Source organism: Nomascus leucogenys, chromosome 8 (genome assembly GCF_006542625.1).
Source record: "Nomascus leucogenys isolate Asia chromosome 8, Asia_NLE_v1, whole genome shotgun sequence".
NCBI lineage: Eukaryota > Metazoa > Chordata > Mammalia > Primates > Hylobatidae > Nomascus > Nomascus leucogenys.
In genome coordinates this window covers 66,115,638-66,141,052 of record NC_044388.1, presented here as the reverse complement: position 1 = coordinate 66,141,052, position 25,415 = coordinate 66,115,638, and the positions used below count along the sequence as shown (strand labels likewise).

General features: G+C 39.7%; 1 protein-coding gene across 3 annotated transcripts in view; it reads left to right on the top strand.

Moving 5' to 3' along the window:
- NUP153 (nucleoporin 153) overlaps positions 1-25,415 on the top strand; it is a 95,257-nt gene that overhangs the window by 22,901 nt on the left and 46,941 nt on the right. For 2 of the 3 annotated variants that reach the window (XM_030816426.1, XM_003263547.4), the window contains exons 3-11: positions 9,589-9,837; positions 9,996-10,135; positions 10,334-10,462; positions 17,077-17,193; positions 17,286-17,330; positions 17,592-17,645; positions 21,229-21,375; positions 24,550-24,602; positions 24,850-24,976. In XM_030816426.1, the coding sequence (XP_030672286.1) occupies positions 9,589-9,837; positions 9,996-10,135; positions 10,334-10,462; positions 17,077-17,193; positions 17,286-17,330; positions 17,592-17,645; positions 21,229-21,375; positions 24,550-24,602; positions 24,850-24,976 (1,061 nt within the window). 3 annotated transcript variants of the gene reach the window in all.

Genomic DNA, 25,415 nt, shown 5'->3' with positions numbered 1-25,415 from the left:
CCTCAACCTTCCAGGCTCAAGGGATCCTCCCACCTCAGCCTCCCAAGTAGTTGGGACTATAGGCATGTGCCACCATGCCCAGCTAATTTTTTAATTTTTTTGTCCAGACGAGGTCTAACTCTGTTGCTTAGGCTGGGCTTCAACTTGCCTCAAGTGAGCCTCCTGCCTTGGCCTCCGAAAGTGCTGAGATTACAGGTGTGAGCCATCACCTGTGAGTCAAATTTTTTTTTTTTTTATGTAAGTGGAAGGAGTATACTCTAGTGATAAAAGGTATAGTAAATACATAAAACAGTTACATAGTCATTTATTATCATTACCAAGTATAGTATTCTATAGAGTACATCAATGTATTTGCTCTAGTTTTATATGACTGGTAACACTGAGTTTATTTACATCAGCATGGCTGCAGACTCCTGAGTAATGCATTGCACTAAGGCCTTAGGATGGCTATGATGTCACTAGGGGATACAGATTTTTCAGCTTCTTCATAATCTTATGGGACAACTGTTATATATGTGTTCTGTAGTTGACTGGTTTTTTTTGCTTTTTGTTGTTTGTTTTTTTTGAGACGGAGTCTTGCTCTGTTGCCCAGGCTGGAGTGCAGTGGCTCGATCTCGGCTCACTGCAAGCTCCGCCTCCCATGTTCACACCATTCTCCTGCCTCAGGCTCCCAAGTAGCTGGGACTACAGGTGCCCGCCACCATGCCTGGCTAATTTTTTTTGTATTTTTAGTAAAGATGGGGTTTCTCCGTGTTAGCCGGGATGGTCTTGATCTCCTGACCTCACGATCCACCTGCCTTGGCCTCCCAAAGTGTTGGGATTACAGGCGTGAGCCACCACGCCCAGCTAGTTGACTGTTCTTATGTGGCACATGACTATATATCTGCTGTTGAAGTAGTGTCAGATTCTGGAAAGCTAACATACGGCAGTCCTAAATAAATTTAGTTGTTTACTAAATATTAATTTTATAAATACATATTTTATTGCACTTTGCACATACTGCAATTTTTACAAATTGAGTTTGTGGCAATCCCATGTCAAGGAAGTTGATCAGTGCCATTTTTCCACCAGCACACGCTAACATGTCTGTCACATTTTGGTAATTCTTGCAGTATTTCAAACTTTTATGTATCTATCATGGTGATCAGTGCTCTTTGGTATTACTATTGTAATTGTTTTGGGGTGCCATGAGCCACACCCATATAAGATGATGAACTTAATCAGTAAATGTTGTATGTGTTCCAGCTGCTCCACCAACTGGCTATTCCCCTTTTTTCTCCCTCTTTCAGGGCCTCCCTATTCTCTGACAGTATTGAAATTAGGCTAATTAGTAACCTTACAGTGGCCTCTAAGTGTTCAAGTGGAAATCAGAGTTCCCCGTCTTTTATCCAAAAGCTGTAAGTATGTAAGTTTAGTGAGGAAGGCATGTGGACAGCTGAGACAGGCCTAAAGCTAGGCCTCTTGCACCAGTTAGCCAACTTGTGAATGCAAAGGAAAAGTTATTGATGGAAATTAAAAGTGCTGCTCTAGTAAACACACAAAAGATAATAGGAAAGCAAAGCAGCCAATTGCTGATGTGTAGAAAGTTTGAGTGGTTTGGATAGAAGATCAAACCAGCTACAAAATTCCCTTAAGCCAAAGCGTAATCCAGAGCAAGCCCTAACTCCCTTCAATTCTGTGAAGGCTGAGGGAGATGATAAAGCTGCAGGAGAAAAGCTGGAAGCCAGCAGAGATTTATTCATGAGGTTTAGGGAAAGAATCTGTCTCTGTAACATAAAAGGGCAAGGTGAAGCAACAAGTGCTGATGTAGGAGCTGCAATAAGTTATCCAGAAGATTTAGCTAAGAGCACTGACGAAGGTGGTGTATTAGTCCATTTTGCATTCTATAAAGGAATACTTGAGACTGGGTAATTTATAAAGAAAAGAGGCTTATTTGGCTCACGGTTCTGCAAGCTGTGTGGGCATGGCACCAGCATCTGCTTGGCTTTTAGTGTGGTCTCAAGCTTTTACTCATGGCAGAAGGCAGAGTGGGAGCAAGCATATCAGTCACATGGAGAGAGAAGGGAGCAAGAGTAGGGAGATCCCAGACTATTTTAACAACCAGATATCATGTGAACCCATTACCTTGGGGAGGGTACCAAGCCATTCATGAGGAATCTGCCCCCATGACCCAAAGACTTCCCATTCGACCCCACTTCCAACATTGGGGATTACATTTCAACATAGGATTTGGAGGGACAAACATCTAAACCATCAGATGACTACACTAAACAACATATTTTCAGATGAAACATGGCCTCCTGTTGGAAGAAGATACCATCTAGGATTTTGATAGCCAGAGAAGAGACATCAATGCCTGACTTCAAAGGATAGGCTAACTCTCTTATTAGGGGTTAATGCAACTGGTGACTGTAAGTTGAAGCCAATGCTTATTTACCATTTCAAAGATCCTAGGGCTCCTAAGAATTATGCTAAATCTACTCTGCCTGTGCTGTGTAATTGGAACAACAAAACCTGGATGACAACACATCTATTTACAGCATGGTTTACTGAACATTTTAAGCCCGTTGTTGAGACCTCTTGCTTGGGGACAAAAAGATTCTTTTCAAAACAACACTGCTCATTGACAATGCGTCTGGTCACCCAAGAGCTCTAATGAGATGTGCATGGAGATTAATGTTGTTGTCATGCTTGATAATATGATGTCCATTCTGCAGCCCATGGATCAAGGAGGTATTTTGACTTTCCAGTCTCATTATATAAGAAATACCTTTCATATGGCTATAGCTGTCATAGTCATTCCTCAGATAGATCTGGGTAAAGTAAATTGTAAACCTTTTGGAAAAGATTCACCATTCTAGATGACATTAAGAACATTCGTTGAGTTTCAAGTCAAGGCTGATTGGGGGGGGAGGGGAACCATTCGTGATTTGCGGGAGGAGGTCCAAATATTAACATGAATAGGAGTTTAGAGAAAGTTGATTCCAACTCCCATGGATAACTTTGAGGGGTTCAGGACTTCAATGGAGGAAGGAACTACAAATGTGGAAATAGAGAACTAGAAGTAGAAGTGGAGTATGAAGATGTGACTCAATTACTGCAATATCTTATGCTCAAACTTGAATGGATGAGAAGTTGCTTCTTGTGGATGAGCAAAGAAAATGGTGTTTTGTTTTTTTTTTTTTTTTGAGACAGTCTTGCTCTGTCACCCACTCTGGAGTGCAGTGGCACAATCTCAGTCCACTGCAACTTCGGCCTCCTGCGATAAAGCAATTCTCCTGCCTCAGTCTCCCGAGTAGCTGGGACTACAGGCATGTGCCAACACGCCCAGCTAATTTTTTGTATTTTTCGTAGAGATGGGGTTTCACCGTATTGGCAAGGATGGTCTCGAGTTCCTGACCTCGTGATCCGCCCGCCTCGGCCTCCCAAAGTGCTGGGATTACAAGCGTGAGCCACTGCGTCCGGCCTGGTTTTTTATTTTTGTTTTGTTTTGAGACAGATTCTTTTTTTTTTTTTTTTTTTTTTTTTTTTTGAGATGGAGTCTCGCTGTGTCGCCCAGGCTGGAGTGCAGTGGCACCATCTCGGCTCACTGCAAGCTCCGCCTCCCGGGTTCATGCCATTCTCCTGCCTCAGCCTCTCCGAGTAGCTGGGACTACAGGCGCCCGCCACCACGCCCGGCTAATATTTTGTATTTTTAGTAGAGACGGGGTTTCACCGTGGTCTCGATCTCCTGACCTCGTGATCCGCCCGCCTCGGCCTCCCAAAGTGCTGGAATTACAAGCGTGAGCCACCACGCCCGGCCGAGACAGATTCTTGCTTTGTCGCCCAGGCTGGAGTATAGTGGCATGATCTCAGCTCACTGCAACCTCCATCTCCTGGGTTCACGCCACTCTCCTGCCTCAGCCTCCCAAGTAACTGGGACTACAGGCGCCCGCCAGCATGCCTGGCTAATTTTTTGTATTTTTAGTAGACACGGGGTTTCACCATGTTAGCCAGGATGGTCTTGATCTGACCTTGTGATCCACCTACCTCGGCCTCCCAAAGTGCTAGGATTACAGGCATGAGCCGCCTTCTGGTAACCATCATTCTATTCTCTGTCTCCATGAGTTGCCCACTGGTATTCGTCATTCTATTCTGTCTCCACGAGTTCTTTTGAGTCCGTTTTTTTTTTTTTAAAAGCTGTCACATTTGAGAACATGTGATAGTTGTCTTTTTGTGCCTCGCGTATTTCACTTAATGTGATGTTCTGCAGTTCCATCTGTATTGTTGCAAATGACGAGATTTAATTCTTTTTTTTAATGGCTGGATAATACTCCATTGTGTATATGTAGCACAGTTTCTTTGTCCAGTCATTTGTGGATGGATACTTAGGTCAATTCCGTATCTTGGCTATTGTGAATAGTGCTGCGAGTGCAGATTATCTCTTTGATATACTAGTTTCCTTTATCTTGGATATATACCCAGCAGTGGGATTGTTGGATCATATTGTGGTTCTACTTTTAGTTTCTGTGAGAAACCTCAATGATGTTCTCCGTGATGGCTGTACTAATTGACATTCCCACCAACAACAGTGTACAAGGATTCTCCTTTCTCTACATTCTCACCTATTGCCTTTTTGATAAAAGCCATTTTCACTGGGGGTTGGAGTACTTTTTATGTTCTGGATATTAGTCCCTTATCAATATATAATTTGTGGATATTTTCTCCCATCCTGTAGGTTGACCTTTTACTCTGTTGATTACATCCTTTGATGTGTAAAAGTTTTTAAATTTGATGTAGTCTTATTTGTCTGTTTTTGCTTCCATGGCCTGTGCTTTTAGTGTCAACCTAATAAATCATTTTCAAATCTCATGTCCTGAAATTCTGTTATCTTCTAAAAGTTCTATAGTTTTGGGTGTTATACTTTGGTCTTTAATCCATTTAGAGTTAATTTTTGTATATGGTTCAAGATAAGGGTTCGTTCTTTTTCATGTGGATATCCAGTTTTCCAAAACCATTTAATGAAGAGACTGTCCTTTTCCCATTGAGTGGTCTTGAAATCCTTGTTGAAGATCGTTTGATCATATATGGTAGTTTATTTCTAGGCCCTGTGTTCACGTCCATGGTCTATATTGTCTTTCTTTATTACAGTATTACAGACCACAGGCTCTTTGGTTTCCCGTGTAATGGAAATTAACACGTAGCCAAGCAGATTACCCAGACAGGACTTTTATTTCAGGGCTTGTGCTTGAGCGCAAGGGAAACAATGGAGGTGAGGCTCAAGGATCCTCCTCCTGGCTTCCTGGAAAAAGCCAGTGGGAATTTTTTTTATTAGGCAAAGCGCAGGAATTGACATGGGGTAAGGTATGCAGGCTGGGCTGGGCAAAGCACCTGCAGGGTAGGGTACGCAAGGCAGCATATCTGGTTGCGGTGATTATCTTGAGTAGTGGTCTGGCCGGTGGCAACAATGCTGTAAATCAGTTATTTTGCATTCCTTCCTGAGGTGGACTTTCTGCCACCTTGGTTTGATTTTGGATCTCCTAAGACCAATTCCTGGAATTCTTTAAAAGGTATGGTTACCTATTATGACAGCACCGAAGAATGGCTGTTTTCTTTGTGTGACTAAAGCCTCAGGGTTAGCATGTGTAACATCAGTGAGGTAGTCTTGTGGATTTTGTGAAGAGAAGAAAAAAATATATATGTGAGGGAGAAACCACATCCCACCTCCTGTTCTCTCTCACCAGTGCCACGTTGTTTTCATTACTGTACTTCTGTAATAAGTTTTAAAATCAGAAAGCCTGAGACCTCCAACTTCTTGTTTTTAAAGATTGTTTTGGCATTTTGAGGTTCCTTGAGATTCCATATGAATTTTAGGCTGGGTTTTCTATTTCTGCAAAAAATGTCTTTGGGATTTAGATAGAGATTATATTGAATCTGTAGATTGCTTAGAATAGTATTGATGTCCCAACAATATTTAGTCTTGTAGTCCATGTACGTGGGATATTTTTCCATTTCTGTTTTCTTTCTTTCGGTACTGTTTTGTAGTTTCCATGTGCACATCTTTTACCTTGGTTCATTCCTAAATATTTTATTCTTTTTGATGCTATTATAAATGAAATTGTTTTCTTACTTTTCAGATTGTTCATTATTAGTGCATAGAAACACATTTTTTTGTGTTGATTTTTGTATCCTGGTTCTTGGCTAAATTCGCTCTAAGAGCTTTCGGCTGAATCTTCACTGTTATTTACATGTAAGATTATATCATCTGCAAACATGATTTTTTACTTTATTATGTTGTAGTTTCGTTCTAGTCTTAGTTTGTTGAGTGTTTTTATCTGCAACTGGCTTTTTTTTGTTATAGTACTTTGGAACTCAATAATCCAGAATTGTTTTGTATTGCTTAAGCTGTAAAATATTTGTTAAGACTTTTTTTTTTTTTTTTTTTTTTAAGTGAGATAGTCTTGCTTTGTTTGTCAGGCTGGAATGCAGTGGTGCCATCATAGCTCATTGCAGCCTTGAACTCCTGGGCTCAAGTGATCCTCCCACCTCAGCCTCCTGAGTAGCTGGGACTACAGGTGTGTGCAACCACGCCCAGCTGACTTAAAATTTTTAGCAGAGATGAAGTCTCAGTATGTTGCCCAGGCTGATCTCTAACTCCTGGGCTCAAGTGATCCTCCTGCCTTGGCTTCCTAAAGTGTTGGGACTACAGGCATGAGCCACTGTGTCCAGCCGAGACAATTTTTTAGGAAGATAGCACACAGAAGAACACTACAGAATGGCAAATACAGTCTAGCAGCACATCACAAAACGCTTACTGAGGAGAACATTAATCAAGGAATGCAAGTAAATCATTCAGCGTTTAATATAGTTTACCATGTTACTAGGTAAAATGATCTTATTTTTGCTTTTTAGTAAATAGACATTTGCTAAAATTTAAAATTTACTATTTCTATTTGGAGTTTAGAAACTATTCCTCAACATGTCAGTTTTTCAAACCAAAGGCCAGAATCTTTTTTTTTTTTTTTTTTTTTTGAGACAGAGGGCTCTGTCAACCAGGCTGGAATTCAGTGGCAAGATCTTAGCTCACTACAACCTCTGCCTCCCAGGTTCAAGCGATTCTCGTGCTTCAGGCTCCCAGGTAGCTGGAATTACAGGCGTGTGCCACCATGCCCGGGTAACTTTTGTATTTTTAGTAGGGATGGGATTTTGCCGTGTTGGCCAGTCTGGTCTTGAACTCCTGACCTCAAGTCATCTGCCCACCTTGGCCTCCCAAAGTGCTGGGATTACAGGTGTGAACCACTGTGCCCAGCCCAGAATCATATTTAATGGTGAAACATTAGAAGCAATCTTATTAAAGTTGGGAATAAGGTAGAAGTCCATCACCACCACTTCTAGATATTAAGAATGTAATCAGTTATGGGGATGTGGTAATATGTTAGAATAAAACTCAAGCAATTGACACAAAGTTAATATTGAAAAATACCTAACGACTCTCTTATTTAAGCAGTAGCCAGTTAGAAAACACAAAAGAAGAAAGGATCCCATTTGCAATATCAAACAATTGGGAGGTGGAGGCTGCAGTGAGCGGAGATTGCACCACTGCACTCTAGCCAGGGCGACAGAGTGAGACTGTCTCAAAAAAAAAAAGGAAAAAAAAAATTATGTACTTTAACAACAAGTGTGTGACACTCTAGGAGAAATTCTCTTAAGTTCCACTGAGGGACATAAAGGAGATCTGAACCAAAGGAAAGGTGGGTAGGAAAGCAGTGTTGGGAATGCTATCAGCTCTTTTTAAAAATCTTAAATTCAGTGTGATCCTAGTCAAAATAATTTTAAGGCTCTTTTAGGAACTTTGAACATATTCCAAATAGCTGCTTTAAAGTCTTGTAATGCTAAATGTTTAAGGTCTTTGTCTGCTACCTTTGGTTAAAGTTTCTAACACCTACTCTCCCCCACCCCCAACCCCCATGCATTGATCACAGTTTTCTTTTTTCTATACATTGAGTTTTGACTATACTGGCATTTTGAATGATAATGTGTAGAGACTCTTGGTTCTGTCATCTTCCTCTGAAGAGTGTTGGTTCTTGTTTTCAGCAGGCAGTTCAGTTAATGATAATTTTGAACTTTTGTAGATGTAGTTTTGTGCTGTGTTAATGTATATTTGCGGAAAGTCCAGGGTGTTTCCTAAGTCTCCCAATGTGGTGGGCCTTAGCCTCCAAGCTCTGTCTTCCCTGTGGCTTTTTAGGAGAGATCTGTAGTAGGTCTTATTTTAGTTATATACTTATTCCTTATTTTTAAGGGCAAACCTTTTGGTATATCAGCTGAATGCCATTGTTAATGAGATCTCTAAATTCTGGCAGCCCTAAAACTTGAAGAGTCCTCAGCATTGTTTTTTCCCCTAGCACGGTACACTGTCTAGTGTCTCTGTTTTCTCAACTGCATAGCAGCTGCTGTGTAAGGCTTAGGTGGTCTTGATATAGGTATGTACAGCCTGTCTGCTCACTGGACACTCCCATGCGGATTTCTGGGAGACCCTCTCTGCACAGTTCTCTGCTCTCCAGTGCCCTAAATTCTGATTTCTTCCTGCTGTTTTACTTGACTCTAGGTCTCTGTTCAAGGTCTGAAAATGTTCCTAGACAGAGAGCTGGGTAATCGTAGGGCTCACCTTGTGAGTTTTTTTTTGTGCTGTTTTCCACTGTCTGAAAGCAGTAGCTTCATATTTTTTCTCCAGTCTTACAATTGTTTACAGTAGAAGGACTGGTCTGGTCCCACTTGTTCATCCTAACTGGAAGCCTCTTTTTGGGAACTTTAGAAACAATTCTAAAGTTTTTGAAAATGCCCCTGAAGACAAATAAATTCTGAAAAATAATTTATTTTAATAATTTAATATTTTAATAACGGGAAGGTGGGGTGGAGTAACTTCAACAGGCCTTAAATTTATTCTAAAGCATAATATTTAAAACATTTGGTACTCGTACGGAAGTATAAAGATACATCATTAGAGGAAGGGAAGAATAAAGACTCTCGGAGTTTAGTATGGTTTAGTATATGGTAACAGTGGCTTCTCAATCATTGAGGAAAGGATGGCTTATTTAAGAGATTACCTTAGGTTATAAACAGGTTAACCATTTGGAAAACAGTGAAGCCGAATCCTTTCTTTACTCCTGCATCATAACTAATTTCAGGTGGGAGTCAAGATTAGACATATTGAAATAAAAGCCAACAGTATCAAAATATGGGTAAAACTTTTTTTTACGGTCTCAGAATGACAGGACTATAAGGCACAAGTTACTTTCTGTATTACAAAATACACCATCAAAAAAGTGAATGGGTTTAATCAACTGGCAAAAAATAGTTGTATTTCAACTGTTGTATCATATCACATCACTCTTACTGGTTTAAAAAAATTAGCTCTTATTTAAATTAATTTTAGTTAGTTGAAACTTTGTTTTGCCTAGGAGTATGTTATATTGGGCTTATTATGGGATGCCCCAGTGATTTGAATTGAAGCTGTTATATACTGTAATGTGTTTTCTTAAAGTAAAAACCATTTGTGGTAGTGTATTGCTCTAAGTTGTATATTCATAATATTAATGCTTTTCTTTTAAGAACCTTCAACAACTAGTACTGCTTCAAATTATCCAGATGTGTTAACAAGGCCTTCTCTTCATCGGAGCCATCTGAATTTCTCCATGTTGGAATCCCCTGCATTACACTGTCAGCCATCTACATCCTCGGCATTCCCAATTGGCAGTTCGGGATTTTCCCTTGTAAAGGAAATTAAAGATTCTACCTCTCAGCATGATGATGATAACATCTCAACTACCAGTGGTTTTTCTTCAAGAGCTTCTGATAAAGGTATTCTTGACATGTGGTAGTACATAATTTGGGTAGTAAAATTAAATTTTATGGGTTTTTTTTTTTTTCTGAGTTGGTTGTAATTTTTATTTTCTATTTATAAAAATCTAGGATCTTGTATTGGTGTTATTACTATGGATTATGTAATTTTGTTTCAGATATAACTGTTTCAAAGAACACTTCATTGCCACCTCTGTGGTCCCCAGAAGCTGAACGTTCTCACTCACTCTCACAGCACACTGCCACCAGCTCAAAAAAACCAGCATTCAACTTGTCTGCCTTTGGAACACTTTCCCCTGTGAGTACTAACTGGGTTGGATTTAATCACATTAGTTTTGAGTGTTTATTGCTTATAATTTTTTTTTCTTTTTTTTTGAGACAAGAGTCTTTCTCTGTTGCCCAGGCTTGAGTGCAGCAGCACGATCTTAACTCACTGCAACCTCCACCTGCAGTGGAGTTCATATGGCTTATAATTTATCATTGTGTTTCTGTGCAGTCACTTGGGAATTCTTCAATCCTTAAAACCAGTCAGCTTGGAGATTCTCCTTTTTATCCTGGAAAAACAACATATGGTGGGGCAGCAGCTGCTGTAAGACAGTCTAAACTACGAAATACACCTTATCAGGTAGGTTGCAATAGAAGGATTGATGACCTTTTTTTTTTTTTTTTTTCCCACTTTAACTGGATAATAAATTACCTTGTGCTCAAAAAAATAGTTTTGATTTATTTTTTATTTTTCTTTTATTTATATTTTTTCGAGATGGAGTCTCGGCTCTGTCGCCCAGGCTGGAGTGCGGTGGCACGATCTCAGCCCACACTGCAACCTCCGCCTCCTGGTTTCAAGCGATTCTCCTGCCTCAGCCTCCCAAGTAGCTGGGAGTACAGGCACATGCCACCATGCACAGCTGATTTTTTGTATTTTTAGTAGAGATGGGTTTCACTGTTGGCCAGGATGGTCTCGATCTCTTGACCTTGTGGTCCGCCCACCTCGGCCTCCCAAAGTGTTAGGATTGCAGGCGTGAGCCACCGCACCCGGCCAGTAGTTTTGATTTAATATTGTTCTTGGGAAAATAACAGCCATAGCTTATATTTTTTTCATTTAGGGTATATACACATTATTTTAGACCTAAGTGAATGTTTTATGTATTAGATACGTGTGTGTATCTCAAGAAATGTGATTCTTTTTTTTTTTTTTTTTTTTTTTTTATTTATTTTTTTTTTTGAGACGGAGTCTCGCTCTGTCGCCCAGGCTGGCGTGCAGTGGCGCAATCTCGGCTCACTGCAAGCTCCGCCTCCCGGGTTCACGCCATTCTCCTGCCTCAGCCTCTCCGAGTAGCTGGGACTACAGGCGCCCGCCACCACGCCCGGCTAATTTTTTGTATTTTTAGTAGAGACGGGGTTTCACTGTGGTCTCGATCTCCTGACCTCGTGATCCGCCCTCCTCGGCCTCCCAAAGTGCTGGGATTACAAGCATGAGCCACCGCGCCCGGCCCTCTTTTTTTTTTAAATGAGGTATAAATTACACATACTAAAATTTACCATTGTTTTAGAGTATTTGAGCTTTAACAAAACATATTATTATGTATATAACCACTTCTACAATCAAATATTGATCAGACATTTTCATCACCCCGAAACGTTACCTTATGTATCTCTTGAGTCAACCCTTCCTCCTCCTGCCATCCTCTGGCAACCACTGATCTGTTTTCTTTCTCTGTAGTTTTGGCTTTTCCAGAATGTCATATACGTTTAGTCATATGTAACCTTTTGAGTCTGGCTTATTCTACTTAGCATAATGCATTTGAGATCCATCTGTTTTTGCATCTTTTAATAGTTCCTTTTTATTGCTGAGTAGTATGGTTAGTACAGTTGGTTTATTATTCACCAGTGAAAAGACACTGAGTTGTTTCCAGTTTTTGGCAATTATGAATGAAGCTGCTATGAATGTTTTTTGTGAGCATTCATTTTCATCTCAGGTAAATACAAATACCTAGGAGTTGAATTGATGGGTCATATGGTAAGTATACAGTAAACTATATAATAAACTGCCAAACTGTTTTCCAGAGTGGCTGGTACCAGGCTTCATTCTGACTGGTAATATAAGAGTTGCTGTTCATCCTTGTCAGCACTTAGTGGTGTCAGGTTTTTTGTTTGTTTTTGCTATTCTAGTAGGCATGTAGTGGTAACCCCAACTTGTGATTTTAATTTGTACTTCCCTAATGACTAATGATGTTGAATGTCCTTTCATGTGTTTATTTGGTGCTTATTTGCTATCAGCCTATCTTTTGGTGAAATATCTTTGGTGAAGTGTCTGTTCAAATCTTCCACCCATTTAAAAATTGGGTTATTTTCTTATTAATACATTTTGAGACAGTTCATTTTTCAGGGTACAAATACTTTATGTTTTGCAAATATTTTCTCCCATTCTCTGTGTATTTTGAAGAGCAGAAATTCTTTTGAAGAGCAGAAGTTTTTGTTTTTTTTTTCTCTGAGACAGGTCTTGTGCTGTCGTCCAGGCTTGAGTGCAGTGGCGCACCCTCCACCTCCTGGGTTCAAGCAGTTCTGTGCCTCAGCCTCCTGAGTAGCTGGGATTACAGGTGCCCGCCACCACACCTGGCTGATTTTTGTATTTTTAGTAGAGACAGAGTTTCTCACCATCTTAGCCAGGCTGGTCTCGAACTCTTGACCTCGTGATCCACCCACTTTGGCCTCCCAAAGTGCTGGGATTACAGGCGTGAACCACCGCGCCGGACCGGAAGTTTTGCTTTTGATGACATCTTTTGTGTGCGTGTGTGTGTATTCTTAATGGTTTCATGCTTTTGGTGTCGTATCTGAGTCATTTTTACTTAATCCCATGTCACAAAGATTTTGTCTTATGTTTTCTTCTACAAGTTTTATAGTTTTAGGTTTTAATTTATGCCTATGATTCATTTTGAGTAAATTTTTGTGTGTGGTATGAGGTATTGGTCAAGGTTCATTTTATTTTCTAAATTAAAAAGGCTTTTTAAAAAATTAAAGGTAGGAGTCTTACTATGTTGCTCAGGCTGATCCTGAACTCCTAGGCCCAAGCAATCCTCCTGCCTCAGCCTCCCAAAGTGCTGAGATTACAGGTGTGCCTGGTCAAGGTTTTTTGATTTTTGTTTTTTGTTTTTTTTTTAACATATGAGTGTGCAATTGTTCTAGTGTTGTTAAAAAGACTGTTCTTTGTTCATTGAATAGCTTTTGCACCATCTTTGTTTTGTGTTTTTGTTTTGAGACAGGGCCTTGCTCTGTCACACAGGCTGGAGTGCAGTGGCACGATCATGGCTCACTGCAACCAGAACCTTCTGGGCTCAAGTGATCCTCCCACTTTAGCCTCCTGAGTAGCTGGGACCACAGGCGTGTGCCACCATTCCCAGCTAAATTTTTTTTTTTTTTGGTAGCAACAGGGTCTCACTAAGTTGCCTAGGCTGGTGTTGTACTCCTGGGCTCAAGCGATCCTCCTATGTTGGCTTCCCAAAGTGTTTGGATTACAAGCATGAATCACCAGGCCTGGCCTGCACCTTTGTTGAAATCCAGTTCACATGGCTTTATTTCTGGACTTTCGACCATCCCTCCTCCCCCCACCGCCCGCCCATTGATCTGTGTGTCTTTCCTTTTGCCAACTGCGCTGTCTTGATTGCCGTAGGCTTCCGGTAGGTCTTAAAATTAGGTGATGTGAGTAGTACAATTTTGTTCTTTTTCAAGCTTGCTGTGGCTTTTTTAAGTCCTTTGCTTTTTATAAAAACCTAAAATTGGCTTGTTTCTACAGTCTGCTAGGATTTTGATTGGAATTGCTTTTTTTATTTTTGAGATGGAATCTTGCTCTGTCGCCCAAGCTGAAGTGCTGTGGCATGATCTTAGTTCACTGCAACCTCCACCTCCCAGGTTCAGGCAATTTTCCTGCCTCAGTCTCCCAAGTAGCTGGAACTACAGGCGCACACCACCATGCTCTGCTAATTTTTGTATTTTTAGTAGGGACAGGGTTTTACCATGTTGGCCAGGCTGGTCTCGAACTCCTGACTTCAGGTGATCTGCCCACCTTGGCCTCCCAAAAGTGCTGGTATTATAGGTATGAGCCAGCGTGCCCAGCCATGATTGAGATTGCATTTGAATCTAAAGACCAATTTGGGGAGAATAGGCATCTTAACAAAATTGAGTCTTCCAAACCATGAACATGGTATATCTTCCCATTTAGGTGGTTTATAAATTTTTTTCATCAGTGTTTTGTAGTGTTCAGCATACAGATTTTGAACATACTTTGTTAGACTTATTTGTTAGACTTTTGTTATTTGGTATTAGTCAAGAATATGTAGCCTGAATAGTTTTATCTTTTCAATGAATTGAGTTCATAATTTAAAATACGTTCCAGCAAAGAAGCTTCAGGCTTAGATAGCTTCCCTGGTGAATCCTACCAAACATTTAAGAAAGAAATAATACCAATTCTACACAAACTCATGTATAGTAGGAGAGTAGGGAACACTTCCCAGTACCTTTTATGAGGCCAACGTTATTACCCCAAGACGAAAATCAGACAAAGACATTAGAAGACAGCAACAGACTATTACTTCTCATGAATTATAGACACAAACCTTCTCAACAAAAATATTTGTAAATGGAATCCAACAAATTTAAAAAGGAAACTGCATCATGATCAAGTGGGGTTTATCCTGGGAAGGCAAGGTTGACTCAACATATGAAAATTAATGGGATTAGACTGGGTGTGGTGGCTCATGCCTGTAATCCCAGCACTTTGGAAGGCCTTAGATCACCTGAGGTCAGGAGTTCGAGACCAGCCTGGCCAACATGGTGAAACCCTGTCTCTATTAAAAATACAAAAATTAGCCGGTTGCAGTTGCATGTGCCTGTAATCCCAGCTACTTGGGAGGCTGAGGCAGGAGAATCGTTTGAACCTGGGAGGTGGAGGTTGCAGTGAGCTGAGATTGCACCACCGCACTCCAGCCTGGGCAACAGACTGAGACTCTTGTCTAAAAAAAAAAATAAAAAATTAATGAGATTTACTATGTAAACAATCTAAAGAGTACTACATGAACATCTCTATAGATATATAAAATATTTTTTAAAAATCCAACATTTAGTCATGATAAAAATTTTCGAACAAACCTAGGTATAGTTGAGATCCTTCTACCTGATAAAGTGCATTCACAAAAAAATCATCTGGCATCATACTTAATGGTATGAGGAAGCAAGCAAGGATGTCTGCTATCACTGCTACTGTTTAACATCATACTGCAGGTGCTAGCCAGCGCAGTAGACACAAAAATCAAGACATGCAGATTGGAAAGGGTATTATTCCTGTAATATTATTCCTGTACACAGATACGTAGAAAAATCCAAAGAAAATACAAAAAAAGCTACCACAGCTAATAAGCGAGTTTAACAGGGTCACAGGATACAAGGTCAATATACAAAAGTCAGTTGTATTTGTATACATATATTGGCAGCAGTGACTATGAAATGCCTATATTTGAAGATTTTTGTCTTGTTTTTAGATGTCGTACTTGCTTTCCTGATTATTCTCCCATATATAATTAACAGTAATTATGAGACTTATTTCTGAGTGTTGGTGCAGGACAGTATTCTGTTATTAACGAAGGTATTAACAGAATGGTATAAGTACGTAGAGAGCTTTTTCTAAAGCTTAAGCTAGCGTGTAGTACTCTTTAATATTTTTTTTTTTTTTTTTTTTTTTTGAGACAGAGTCTTGCTCTGTTGCCCAGGCTGGAGTAGAGTGGTGCAGTCTCGGCTCACCACAACCTCTACCTCCTGGGTTCAAAGCAGTTCTCCTGCCTCAGCGTCTCGAGTAGCTGGGACTACAGGCACACACGGCCACGCCCGGCTAATTTTTTATATTTTAATACAGACGGGGTTTCACCGTGTTGCCCAGGCTGGTCTTGAACTCCTGAGCTCAGGCAATCCGCCCTCCTCACACCTCCCAGAGTGCTGAGATTACAGGCGTGAGCCTCTGTGCCTGGCAAATATTTCGCCTGGCAAATTTTTTTTAAAAGTCAAAATAGGCTGGACACGGTGACTCATGCCTGTAATCCTAGAACTTTGGGAGGCCAAGATGGAAGGATCACTTGAGTCCAGGAGTTTGAGGCTGCAGCGAGCTATGATTATGCCACAACACTTCAGCCTGGGTAGCAGGGCGACACCCTGTCTCAAAAAGGCCAGGCGCGGTGGCTTACGCCGGCAATCCCAGCACTTTGGGAGGCCAAGGTGGGCGGATCACGAGGTCAGGAGATCGACACCATCCTGGCTAACACGGTGAAACCCTGTCTCTACTAAAAATACAAAAAATTAGCCGGGCGTGGTGGCGGGTGCTTGTAGTCCCAGCTACTCGGGGGCCTGAGGCAGGAGAATGGCGTGAACCTGGCAGGTGGAGCTTGCAGTGAGCCATTATCGCGCCACTGCACTCTGGCCTGGGTGACAGTGCGAGGCTCCGTCTAAAGAAAAAGATAAATAAAAAAAAATAAGGAAAAAAAGAAAAAAAATAGTTAAAATAGTTTAGCATGTTAGTAGAAGTTAAAATAATGTAAGCCTGTGAGTCATAGAATAGTCTTAAGTGTAGGATATGTGCTTACTCTCTTACTGCTAGTTTTGAGTCCTATAGTTTTTTGTTTTTTTTTTTTGGAGACTAAGTCTTGCTCTGTTGCCCAGGCTGGAGTGCAGTGGCGCAATCTCAGCCCACTGCAGCCTTCACCTCCTGTGTTTAAGCGATTCTTCTGCCTCAGCCTCCTGAGTAGTTGGGATTGCAGGCGCTCGCCAGCACATCCAGCTAATTTTTGTATTTTTAGTAGGGACGGGGTTTCACCATGTTGGCCAGGCTGGTCTTGAACTACTGACCTCAGGTGATCCACCCACCTCTGCCTTCCAAAGTGCTGGGATTACTTACAGACATGAGCCACCGTGCCTGGCCCATACTTTTCTTTAGAATGGTGCATGCTGTCTTATCATTCTTTTGTTATTGTAAAGGTAATTTCTCAATCAGAGAATTGGATTTCCAGTAAAGGCATAAAGAAAAAAATTGAACTTTTACTGATACCACCCAAAGATAAATTGCTGTTAACGCATTAAATCCTGTTTTACTTTGGACATCCATTCTATCTTGTAAATATTTATCTTGTAAATATTTTCACTGCATGAAATATGTGCCTCAGATTTTATGTTGCAACAAATAATATAGGGTTTACTTTACAGGCACCAGTTAGAAGACAAATGAAAGCTAAGCAACTCAGTGCACAATCTTATGGTGTGACCAGTTCAACAGCTCGGCGAATATTGCAGTCTTTAGAGAAGATGTCAAGCCCTTTAGCGGTAAATTTTTAAAATCACAATTAATACAGGAGTGTAACAAAACTTGATATTATTGAAAAATCTTAATTTTGTTATTTTTTCAACATTAACAGGATGCAAAAAGAATTCCATCCATTGTTTCTTCTCCACTGAATTCTGTAAGTTGAGATTTAAACCTTTTTAAAAAATATTGTTCATACAAAAATTAGCCGGGTGTGGTGGTGCACGCCTGTAGTCCCAGCTACTTGGGAGGCTGAGGCAGGAGAATCGCTTGAACTTGGGAGGCAGAGGTTGCAGTGAGTCAAGATCGCGCCACTGCACTCCAGCCTGGGCGACAGAGTGAGACTCCGTCTCAAAAAAAAAAAAAAAAAGGTATTTTTCATAACTCCCCATCTATTCTAATAGTATTTTTTTTTCAGCCTCTTGATAGGAGTGGGATAGATATCACAGATTTTCAGGCCAAAAGAGAAAAGGTAAAACTTCTTTAGCATTTAGTTATTTAAACTGTCTGCAATTTTGTTGTGTTTAAAGTTCACAAGTATACAAATTGGATTTAGTTTAGACATTAGGGAACATGTTTGAAAAATAATAGTATTTTTTTGTTTTTTGAGTCTTAGTCTCACTCTGTCATCCAGACTGGTGTAAAGTGGCGCCATCTTGGCTCACTGCAACCTGTGGCTCCCAGGTTCAAGCAATTCTCGTGCCCCAGCCTCCCTAGTAACTGAGATTACAGGCACACGCCATCATGCCCTGCTAATTTTTGTATTTTTAGTAGAGATAGGGTTTCACCGTTTTGGCCAGACTGGTCTCAAACTCCTGAGCTCAGGTAGTCTGCCTGCCATGGCCTCCCAAAGTGCTGGGACTAAGGTGTGAGCAACTGTGCCTGACCCTGAAAAATAATATTCTTCTACTTGGACATTTTACTCTCTTCTGCAGGCCTCAGGAGAGTATTGTATATGTGGTAGATACTCATCCAATTTTTTTTTGGAGGGGGGAGAGCTATTCAGCATTTCCATCTTCAGGATCTTGACAGACTTTATGGCTTACTGTTACCTTTTGATAAATAAAAATAGGAGTGATCGGCCAGGTGCAGTGGCTTACGCCTGTAATCCCAGCACTTTGGGAAGCCCAGGCCAGTGGATCATTTGAGGTCAGGAGTTCAAAATCAGCCTGGACAACATGGTGAAACCCTGTCTCTACTAAAAATACAAAAAAAATTAGCCAGGTATGGTGGTGCACACCTGTAATCTCAGCTACTCCAGAGGCTGAGGCAGGAGAATCACTTGAACCCGGGAGGCGGAGGGTGCAGCGAGCCGAGGTCGCGCCACTGCACTCCAGCCTGGGAGACAAAGTGAGACTGTATCTCAAAAAAAAAAAAAAAAAAATCAGTAAACTAAAGTCCTCATTACACATCATCATCTTTGTATACTTTCCTCATTAACCAAAATTTTGTGAAATCTATTGTGTGTAGTAGAATTTCAATTAGGCAGATCTCTCATCAGCCAAACAAAATACTGTTGATCATTATATCTTGCTGCCCTTTTAGTATATCCTATTTGCTTAAAATTAACTTTGGAGGTTACTGTGGGAAAAAAATACAATGTTTGATAGTTTGGGTTAAAGAGGTATCTTTTGTTAGTTTATTTATAGCTGGTTAAGCATCTTTCATCCTTCAGGGAAAGCAGACTGTTGGATTTTTCTTTTTTTTTTTTTTTTTTTTTTCTTTTTGAGGCAGCATCTTGCTCTGTCGCCCAGGCTGGAGTGTGCAGTGGCACAGTCTCGGCTCACTGCAACCTCCACCTCCCGGGCTCAAGCAGTTATCCTGCCTCAGCCTCCCAGCTGGCTGAGACTACAGGCGCCTGCCACCATGCCTGGCCGATTTTTTGTATTTTTAGTAGAGATGGGGTTTCACCGTATTAGCCAGGGTAGTCTTGATCTCTTGACCTCGTGATCCGCCCGCCTTGGCCTCCCAAAGTGCTGGGATTACAGGCGTGAGCCACTGTGCCTGGCCTGGATTTTTCTTTTGAAAGCATTTCTTATAATACCAAGTTCCTCAAAAGTAATTATGTAAATTATAATTTTATGAATTAATTGCAGTGACTAAGATATTGATAAATTATTATCTGTAATGAAATTCTGATGCAAAGAAAGCTAATATTGAACTTTATTGGAAGAGTGTTGCTTCTCAATTTTTAGAATTACCTAGACGTTTGTAATTAGGCAAGAAGGAATCTATTAGTAGTTTCTATGATGGGATTAATTTAAGCTACTAGCTTTTCTCAACCCCTCATTTATATCAGGTTATTTTATAATAAGAGGTGAAATTTTAAAATTATGTCATAATGTAAGTTCTTATCAATAACAGTTTTACTAATGGTTGAGTATCGTATCCGTAAAAGTTTATTAATGGGTGCTAAGAAATAAAAAGCCAGAATACAGTATCATAGCTCATGTTTCACAGATGTTACCAGAACAGTCTACAAAATAGACTCTCTTATTGAGTTGTATGTAAGGTCACATTTGCGAAGAGGTTTTAGGGAAGAGTTAGTAACCATACAGAGGCTTTGCCCTGGAAACCAATGTTGTTCACAGCTGCTGCTGAATGAAAGGAACTTATTCATAGGATTACAGTCTTTGGACAGAGTTAGAAGCTTTTGGCTTTATAGTGGTTTTATACCAACAGGATTTTTACTGTGTTTCAGTTTAGCAAAGGACTGTTAACAAAACACTTGGTGTACTTATATAATAAATTGAGTTCATTTTACAGTTTGGAAGTCTTAACAGTGATTTACCATTTAGACTTACATTGTAAGATTTTTGGTTTGATTTGGTATTTAAATAACAATGGGGGAAATAACTTGGAGAGGGATTTGGTCACATTTTTGGGAGTTAAAATATTTTCATAGCTAGTTTTTTTGTTTGTTTGGAGACTGACTCTTGCTCTGTCTCCCAGGCTGGAGTGCGGTGGCACAATCTCGGCTCATTGAAACCTCTGCCTCCTGGATTCAAACAATTCTCCTGCCTCAGCCTCCTGAACAGCCAGGATTACAGGCGCATGCTGCCACGCCTGGCTAATTTTTACATTTTTAGTAGAGACGTTTTCACCATGTTGGCCAGGCTGGTCTCGAACTCCTGACTTCAAATGATCCTGCCTTGGCCTCCCACATTGCTGGGATTACAGGCGTGAGCCACCACGCCTGGCCCATAGCTAGTTTTAAAATATCTTATTTGCAGCTCAAAAACTATGGACAGTAATTCAGGGAAAATGTGACAAAAGTACATTTTAGTTCATGCATTTAAAATTCACTCTGGGCCAGGTGCAGTGGCTCATGCCTGTAATCCCAGCACTCTTTGAGAGGCTGAGGCGGAAGGATTACTTGAGCCCAGAAGTTTGAGATCAGCCTGGGCAACACAGCAAGACCTAGTCTCCATTAAAAAAAAAAAAAAAAAAGCCAAGCGAGGTGCCTCATGTCTGTAATCTCAGCACTTTGGGAGGTTGAGGCAGGCAGATTGCTTGAGTCCAGGAGTTCGAGACCAGCCTGGGCAACATGGCGAGACCCTATATCTACAAAAAAATACCAAAAAAATTAGCCAGGTACGGTGGTGCACGCCTGTCTACACAGAAGGCTATGGTGGGAGGATCACCCAGGTCTCAGCTACAGTGAGCCGTGGTCTAGATGACAGAGCAGGAGTCCGTCTTTTAAAAAACAAAAACAAAACTCTGTAAATGCTTTGATCTGTAGTGCTGTTTTGAATATAGTTCATTTTGTATGCATGCATGTGTGTGAAAAGTCATTAAGTCTGGAATGAAATACAGTGTATCCATGAAGCCATTTTAGAATTATATGTGTGTATATTTATGTACATATGTATATGAATAGATACATACCTTAGGTTCCATTATTATCAGTTTTTCTTCTTATTTGTTTGTATCTACTGTATATTTCTCTAGGAAATACTCATGGTCTTTAGGTCACATTAGCTATTGTCAAAATTTAGATATGAATCATTGATTTATATGAAAATAAATGTCTTTGATTTCTGTTTACCTGTAAGGTGGATTCTCAGTGTCCTCCTGTTCAGAGACTTATGACCCCAAAGCCACTTTCCATAGCAACAAATCGAAGTGTTTATTTTAAACCATCTCTGACTCCTTCTGGTGAATTCAGGAAGACTAATCAAAGAATAGATAAAAAGTGCAGTGTGAGTATATGTATATTTCTACCAGTCTTTGAATATTGATTAGAATAAGTAAGACTAAATAATGTAAAATATAACTACCATTGTATTCTAGCAACTGTTTAACACATAAAGGTTGTGAATTAGTGATGATTATGAATCGGTATGCTTTTAAAATAGCTGTCACCTTGATCAAATCTGTTTTTTGTTTTTTGTTTTTTTTTTTTTTTTTTTGAGACAGAGTCTCACTCTGTCGCCAGGGGTGGAGTGCAATGGCATGGTCTCAGCTCACTGCAACCTCTGCCTCCCAGGTTCAAGTGATTCTCCTGCTTCAGCCCCCCGAATAGCTGGGACTACAGGCGTGCGCCACCTCACCAAGCTAATTTTTGTATTTTTAGTAGAGACAGGATTTCACTATGTTGGCCAGGCTGGTCTCAAACTCCTGACCTCAAGTGACCCACCTGCCTTGGCCTCCCAGAGTGCTGGGATTACAGATGTGAGCCACCGCGCCTGGCCGCTACCTTGATCAGATCTTAAGTTAGTGTTGACTAATAAACTCTAGCATGTACTCATTGTTTAGGTTAAATAATTTTGCCGGATTTGCTGTAATCTGTTTCTTTCGTGTTGAACTATCTGAAAGTAAATTTCAGACATTATCTTTTGAACCCTAAGGACTTTGATATGCATCTCCTAAGTACTTTGTCCTGTATTATCCCATCTAAGAAAATTAATTCTAATTCCTTAAAATTATCTAATATCCAGTCCATATTGAAATGTTTTTCATAATTGCTTTTTTGAACCAGGACTCGAGCAAGGTTCAGATACTGCTTTTGGTTTTGTTTTTCCAGACCTCAAACCCTCACTCACCCTGGCCACATTGGTTTCTGTTTCTTGAGATAATTCACATATCATACAATTCTCCTATTTAAAGTTTTCAATTAATTGGTTTTAGCATGTTTGGAAAACACTTTATAAATAAAGTGGTGTCTGTGAGTTGTTCAACTGTTAAGCCATCATAATGGTAAATTTTAGAACATTTGTATTACCATCTCTCCCACCCATCGAAATCATACCCATACCTGTTAGTAGCCACTTAGCATAATGTTTTCAAGGTTCATTCGCATTGTAGTATGTATCAGTACTTCATTTTTTCCCTTTTTATGGCTGAATAATATTTCATTGTAAGGATATACTAGATTTTGTAGATATTTCATTGTATGGATATACTAGATTTTGTTTTATCCATTAATCAGTTGAAGGACATTGGGGTGGTTTTTACTTTTTGGCTGTAATGAATAATGCTCCTATCAACATTTATGTATAAGTTTTTTGTGTGTGTGTGTGTGTGGACATGTTTTTATTTCTCTTGGGTTTATAGCTAGAAATAGAATTGCTGGATCATAGGTTTTTGAGGAGACCAGGCCAGTTGTCTTATAAAATGTCCCATAATCTGGGTTTGTCTGGTTTTTTGTGTCATTTAACTTGTGTTTATTTTGTTTACTTAACACCTTATTGTTTATGCCTTTACTTATATTTTATCTCATTTCTAACAACTCAATTTATTGAAAACTTTGAAACTTAGAAAGATTAGTACAGTGATTTGCCATGTACTTCTTTATGTTGATTCACCAGTCATTAACATTTTGTTATATTTGCTTTATCTCCCTCCGTACTTTTAAGTTAACATTAAAATTTTGAAAAATATTTTGAACATAGGGTGATCATGGTGGCTTATGCCTGTAATCCCAGTGCTTTGAGAGGCTCAGGCAGAAGGATCACTTGAGGCCAGGAGTTCAAGACTAGCCCGGGCACCATAGCGAGACCTTGTCTCTAGAAGAAATAAAAAAATTAGCCAGATGTGGTGATGTGTGTCTGTAATCCAAGCAAGGCAGGAGGCTGAGGTAGGAGAATCACGTGAGAGCCCAGGAGTTCAAGGCTAAAGTGAACTATGATTGCACCACTGCACCCTCGCTTGGGTGACAGAGTCTAAGACCCTGACTCAAAAAATATATATCTCTCTCTCTCTGTGTGTGTGTGTGTGTGTGTATATTTTTTTTTTAGCATAATATTGGACTTTTACAGATTTGCAAGAAAAATTTCATGAACTTCACATTTTACTACATTTGCTCTTTTTCTCTGTGTTCTTATAAACAAGGAGTTCCCTTACATAATGCATAACAGTGGTCAAACCCAGAAACTTAACATTGGTACAACACTGTAATCTACAGATTCTATTTACATGTTGTCACTTGGCCCAAAAGAAAAAATTCTAACATCATGTCTTGCATTTAGTTGTCATGTCTCTTCATCTCCTTTAGTCTAGAACAGTTCCTTTTGTTTTTTGTTCTTGTTTTGTGTTTCACAATATTGATAATTTTGAAGTATAGAAGCCAATTATTTTGTAGAATGTTCTGCAGTTTTATGATTGTCTGATGTTTCCTCATGATTAGATTTCAGTTACGTGCTTTTGGCAGTGAAGACCATTGAGGGAGTTTGCTAAGCTGTTCTCACTGTTCAGAAGGCACAGGCTACCAGTTTGTCCCATTCCTGGCAGTGTGGTTATTACATAAAGTGGGTCTGTGAGGATTCTATACTGTAAAATTACTATTTTACCTTTCGTAATGAATAAGTATCTTGTGGGAAGGAAACTTCCCAATTATATTCTTTTAAGCCACTAGTGTTAGCATTATTGATGATTCTTGCCTGTATCTTTTTGAGCACTTAATTGGTTTTTGATATTATAAGATAATTCAGGCTCATCACATGCATTTCCTGCCCCAGCCCTGTAATCAGCCATTTTTCCAAGAAGTCTTGATTCCTTTCAGTGGAAGTATTAATTCTTTAAGTTGTAGGGAGCTATTTCGAAAGGAATATCTTTGTATATTTGGTTGCACAATTAACAGGACAAAAAGAGGGATAAGTAAAAGTAATTTTGTAGTTAGGTTAGTGAGTGTATTGTCTATATACTACCATTTTGTTAAAATAATGGTTGTGCTCACTGACATTTTTTATATATAATCTCACTGTAACTCTTGGTTACCATTCAGAAGGCAGGGTCTAATTTCAAATTTCAGGATTCATTAACTAAAAAGCCATCAAATTCCTGATTCTTAATATTAAAATTAATAGGAAGCAAGGTGGTACTAAGAAAATTACAACAAATAAGCAAACGTAAATATGTGTGTATTTCCCCTGCAGACTGGATATGAAAAAAATATGACACCCGGACAAAATAGAGAACAACGAGAAAGGTACTGTCATTTCTTATACAGCTATACTTCTTTATATTTAACTTGTAAGGTCTGTATTTGATTTACATGTGCCTTTTTGAAGATTAAAATCAAAGAACAGAAACTTTATATAAAGAAATCTAAGATTTAAGAATCACGTTCAGCTGTATTTTTTTATTTTTTTTTTTTACTTGTTAGCGGTTCTAGTTAACAAGTTATGGACCACAATAGATATATCAATTGTTTTAATTTTCTTTTTATTTGCCAGTGGCTTTTCATATCCAAATTTCAGTTTGCCTGCAGCCAATGGTTTATCTTCTGGAGTAGGTGGTGGAGGTGGCAAGATGAGACGAGAAAGAACACGCTTTGTTGCTTCTAAACCTCCGGAGGAGGAGGTAGGGTTGTATACTCATATACTCTTGAGGTTTATTTAAAAAGCATTGGTGTGGTGGTGGTAAAGGGAGACCTGTAGGGGTGGGGTTTGAAGAGACCCAGAGCAAAATTAATCTGCCATTGAATCAGTTCTTTCAAAATGTATGCTGAAAACCTAATCTAGTACGTTAAATTTCATGGGTATCATAGAACAAAACAAAACTACCCATACTTTTTCAAATAAGGGAATTGCAATTGAAATTATTTGACCCTTGGTATTACTGTATAGTTTTGTCTGTTTGTAAAACATATGTAAATAAGTTCATAAATAGGATTAATACTATATGTATTCTTTTTTTAAGATATAGTCTTGCTCTGTCACTCAGGCTGGAGTGCAGTGGCGCAATCTCGGCTCACTGCAACCTCTGCCTCCTGGGTTCAAGCGATTCCTGTGCCTCAGCC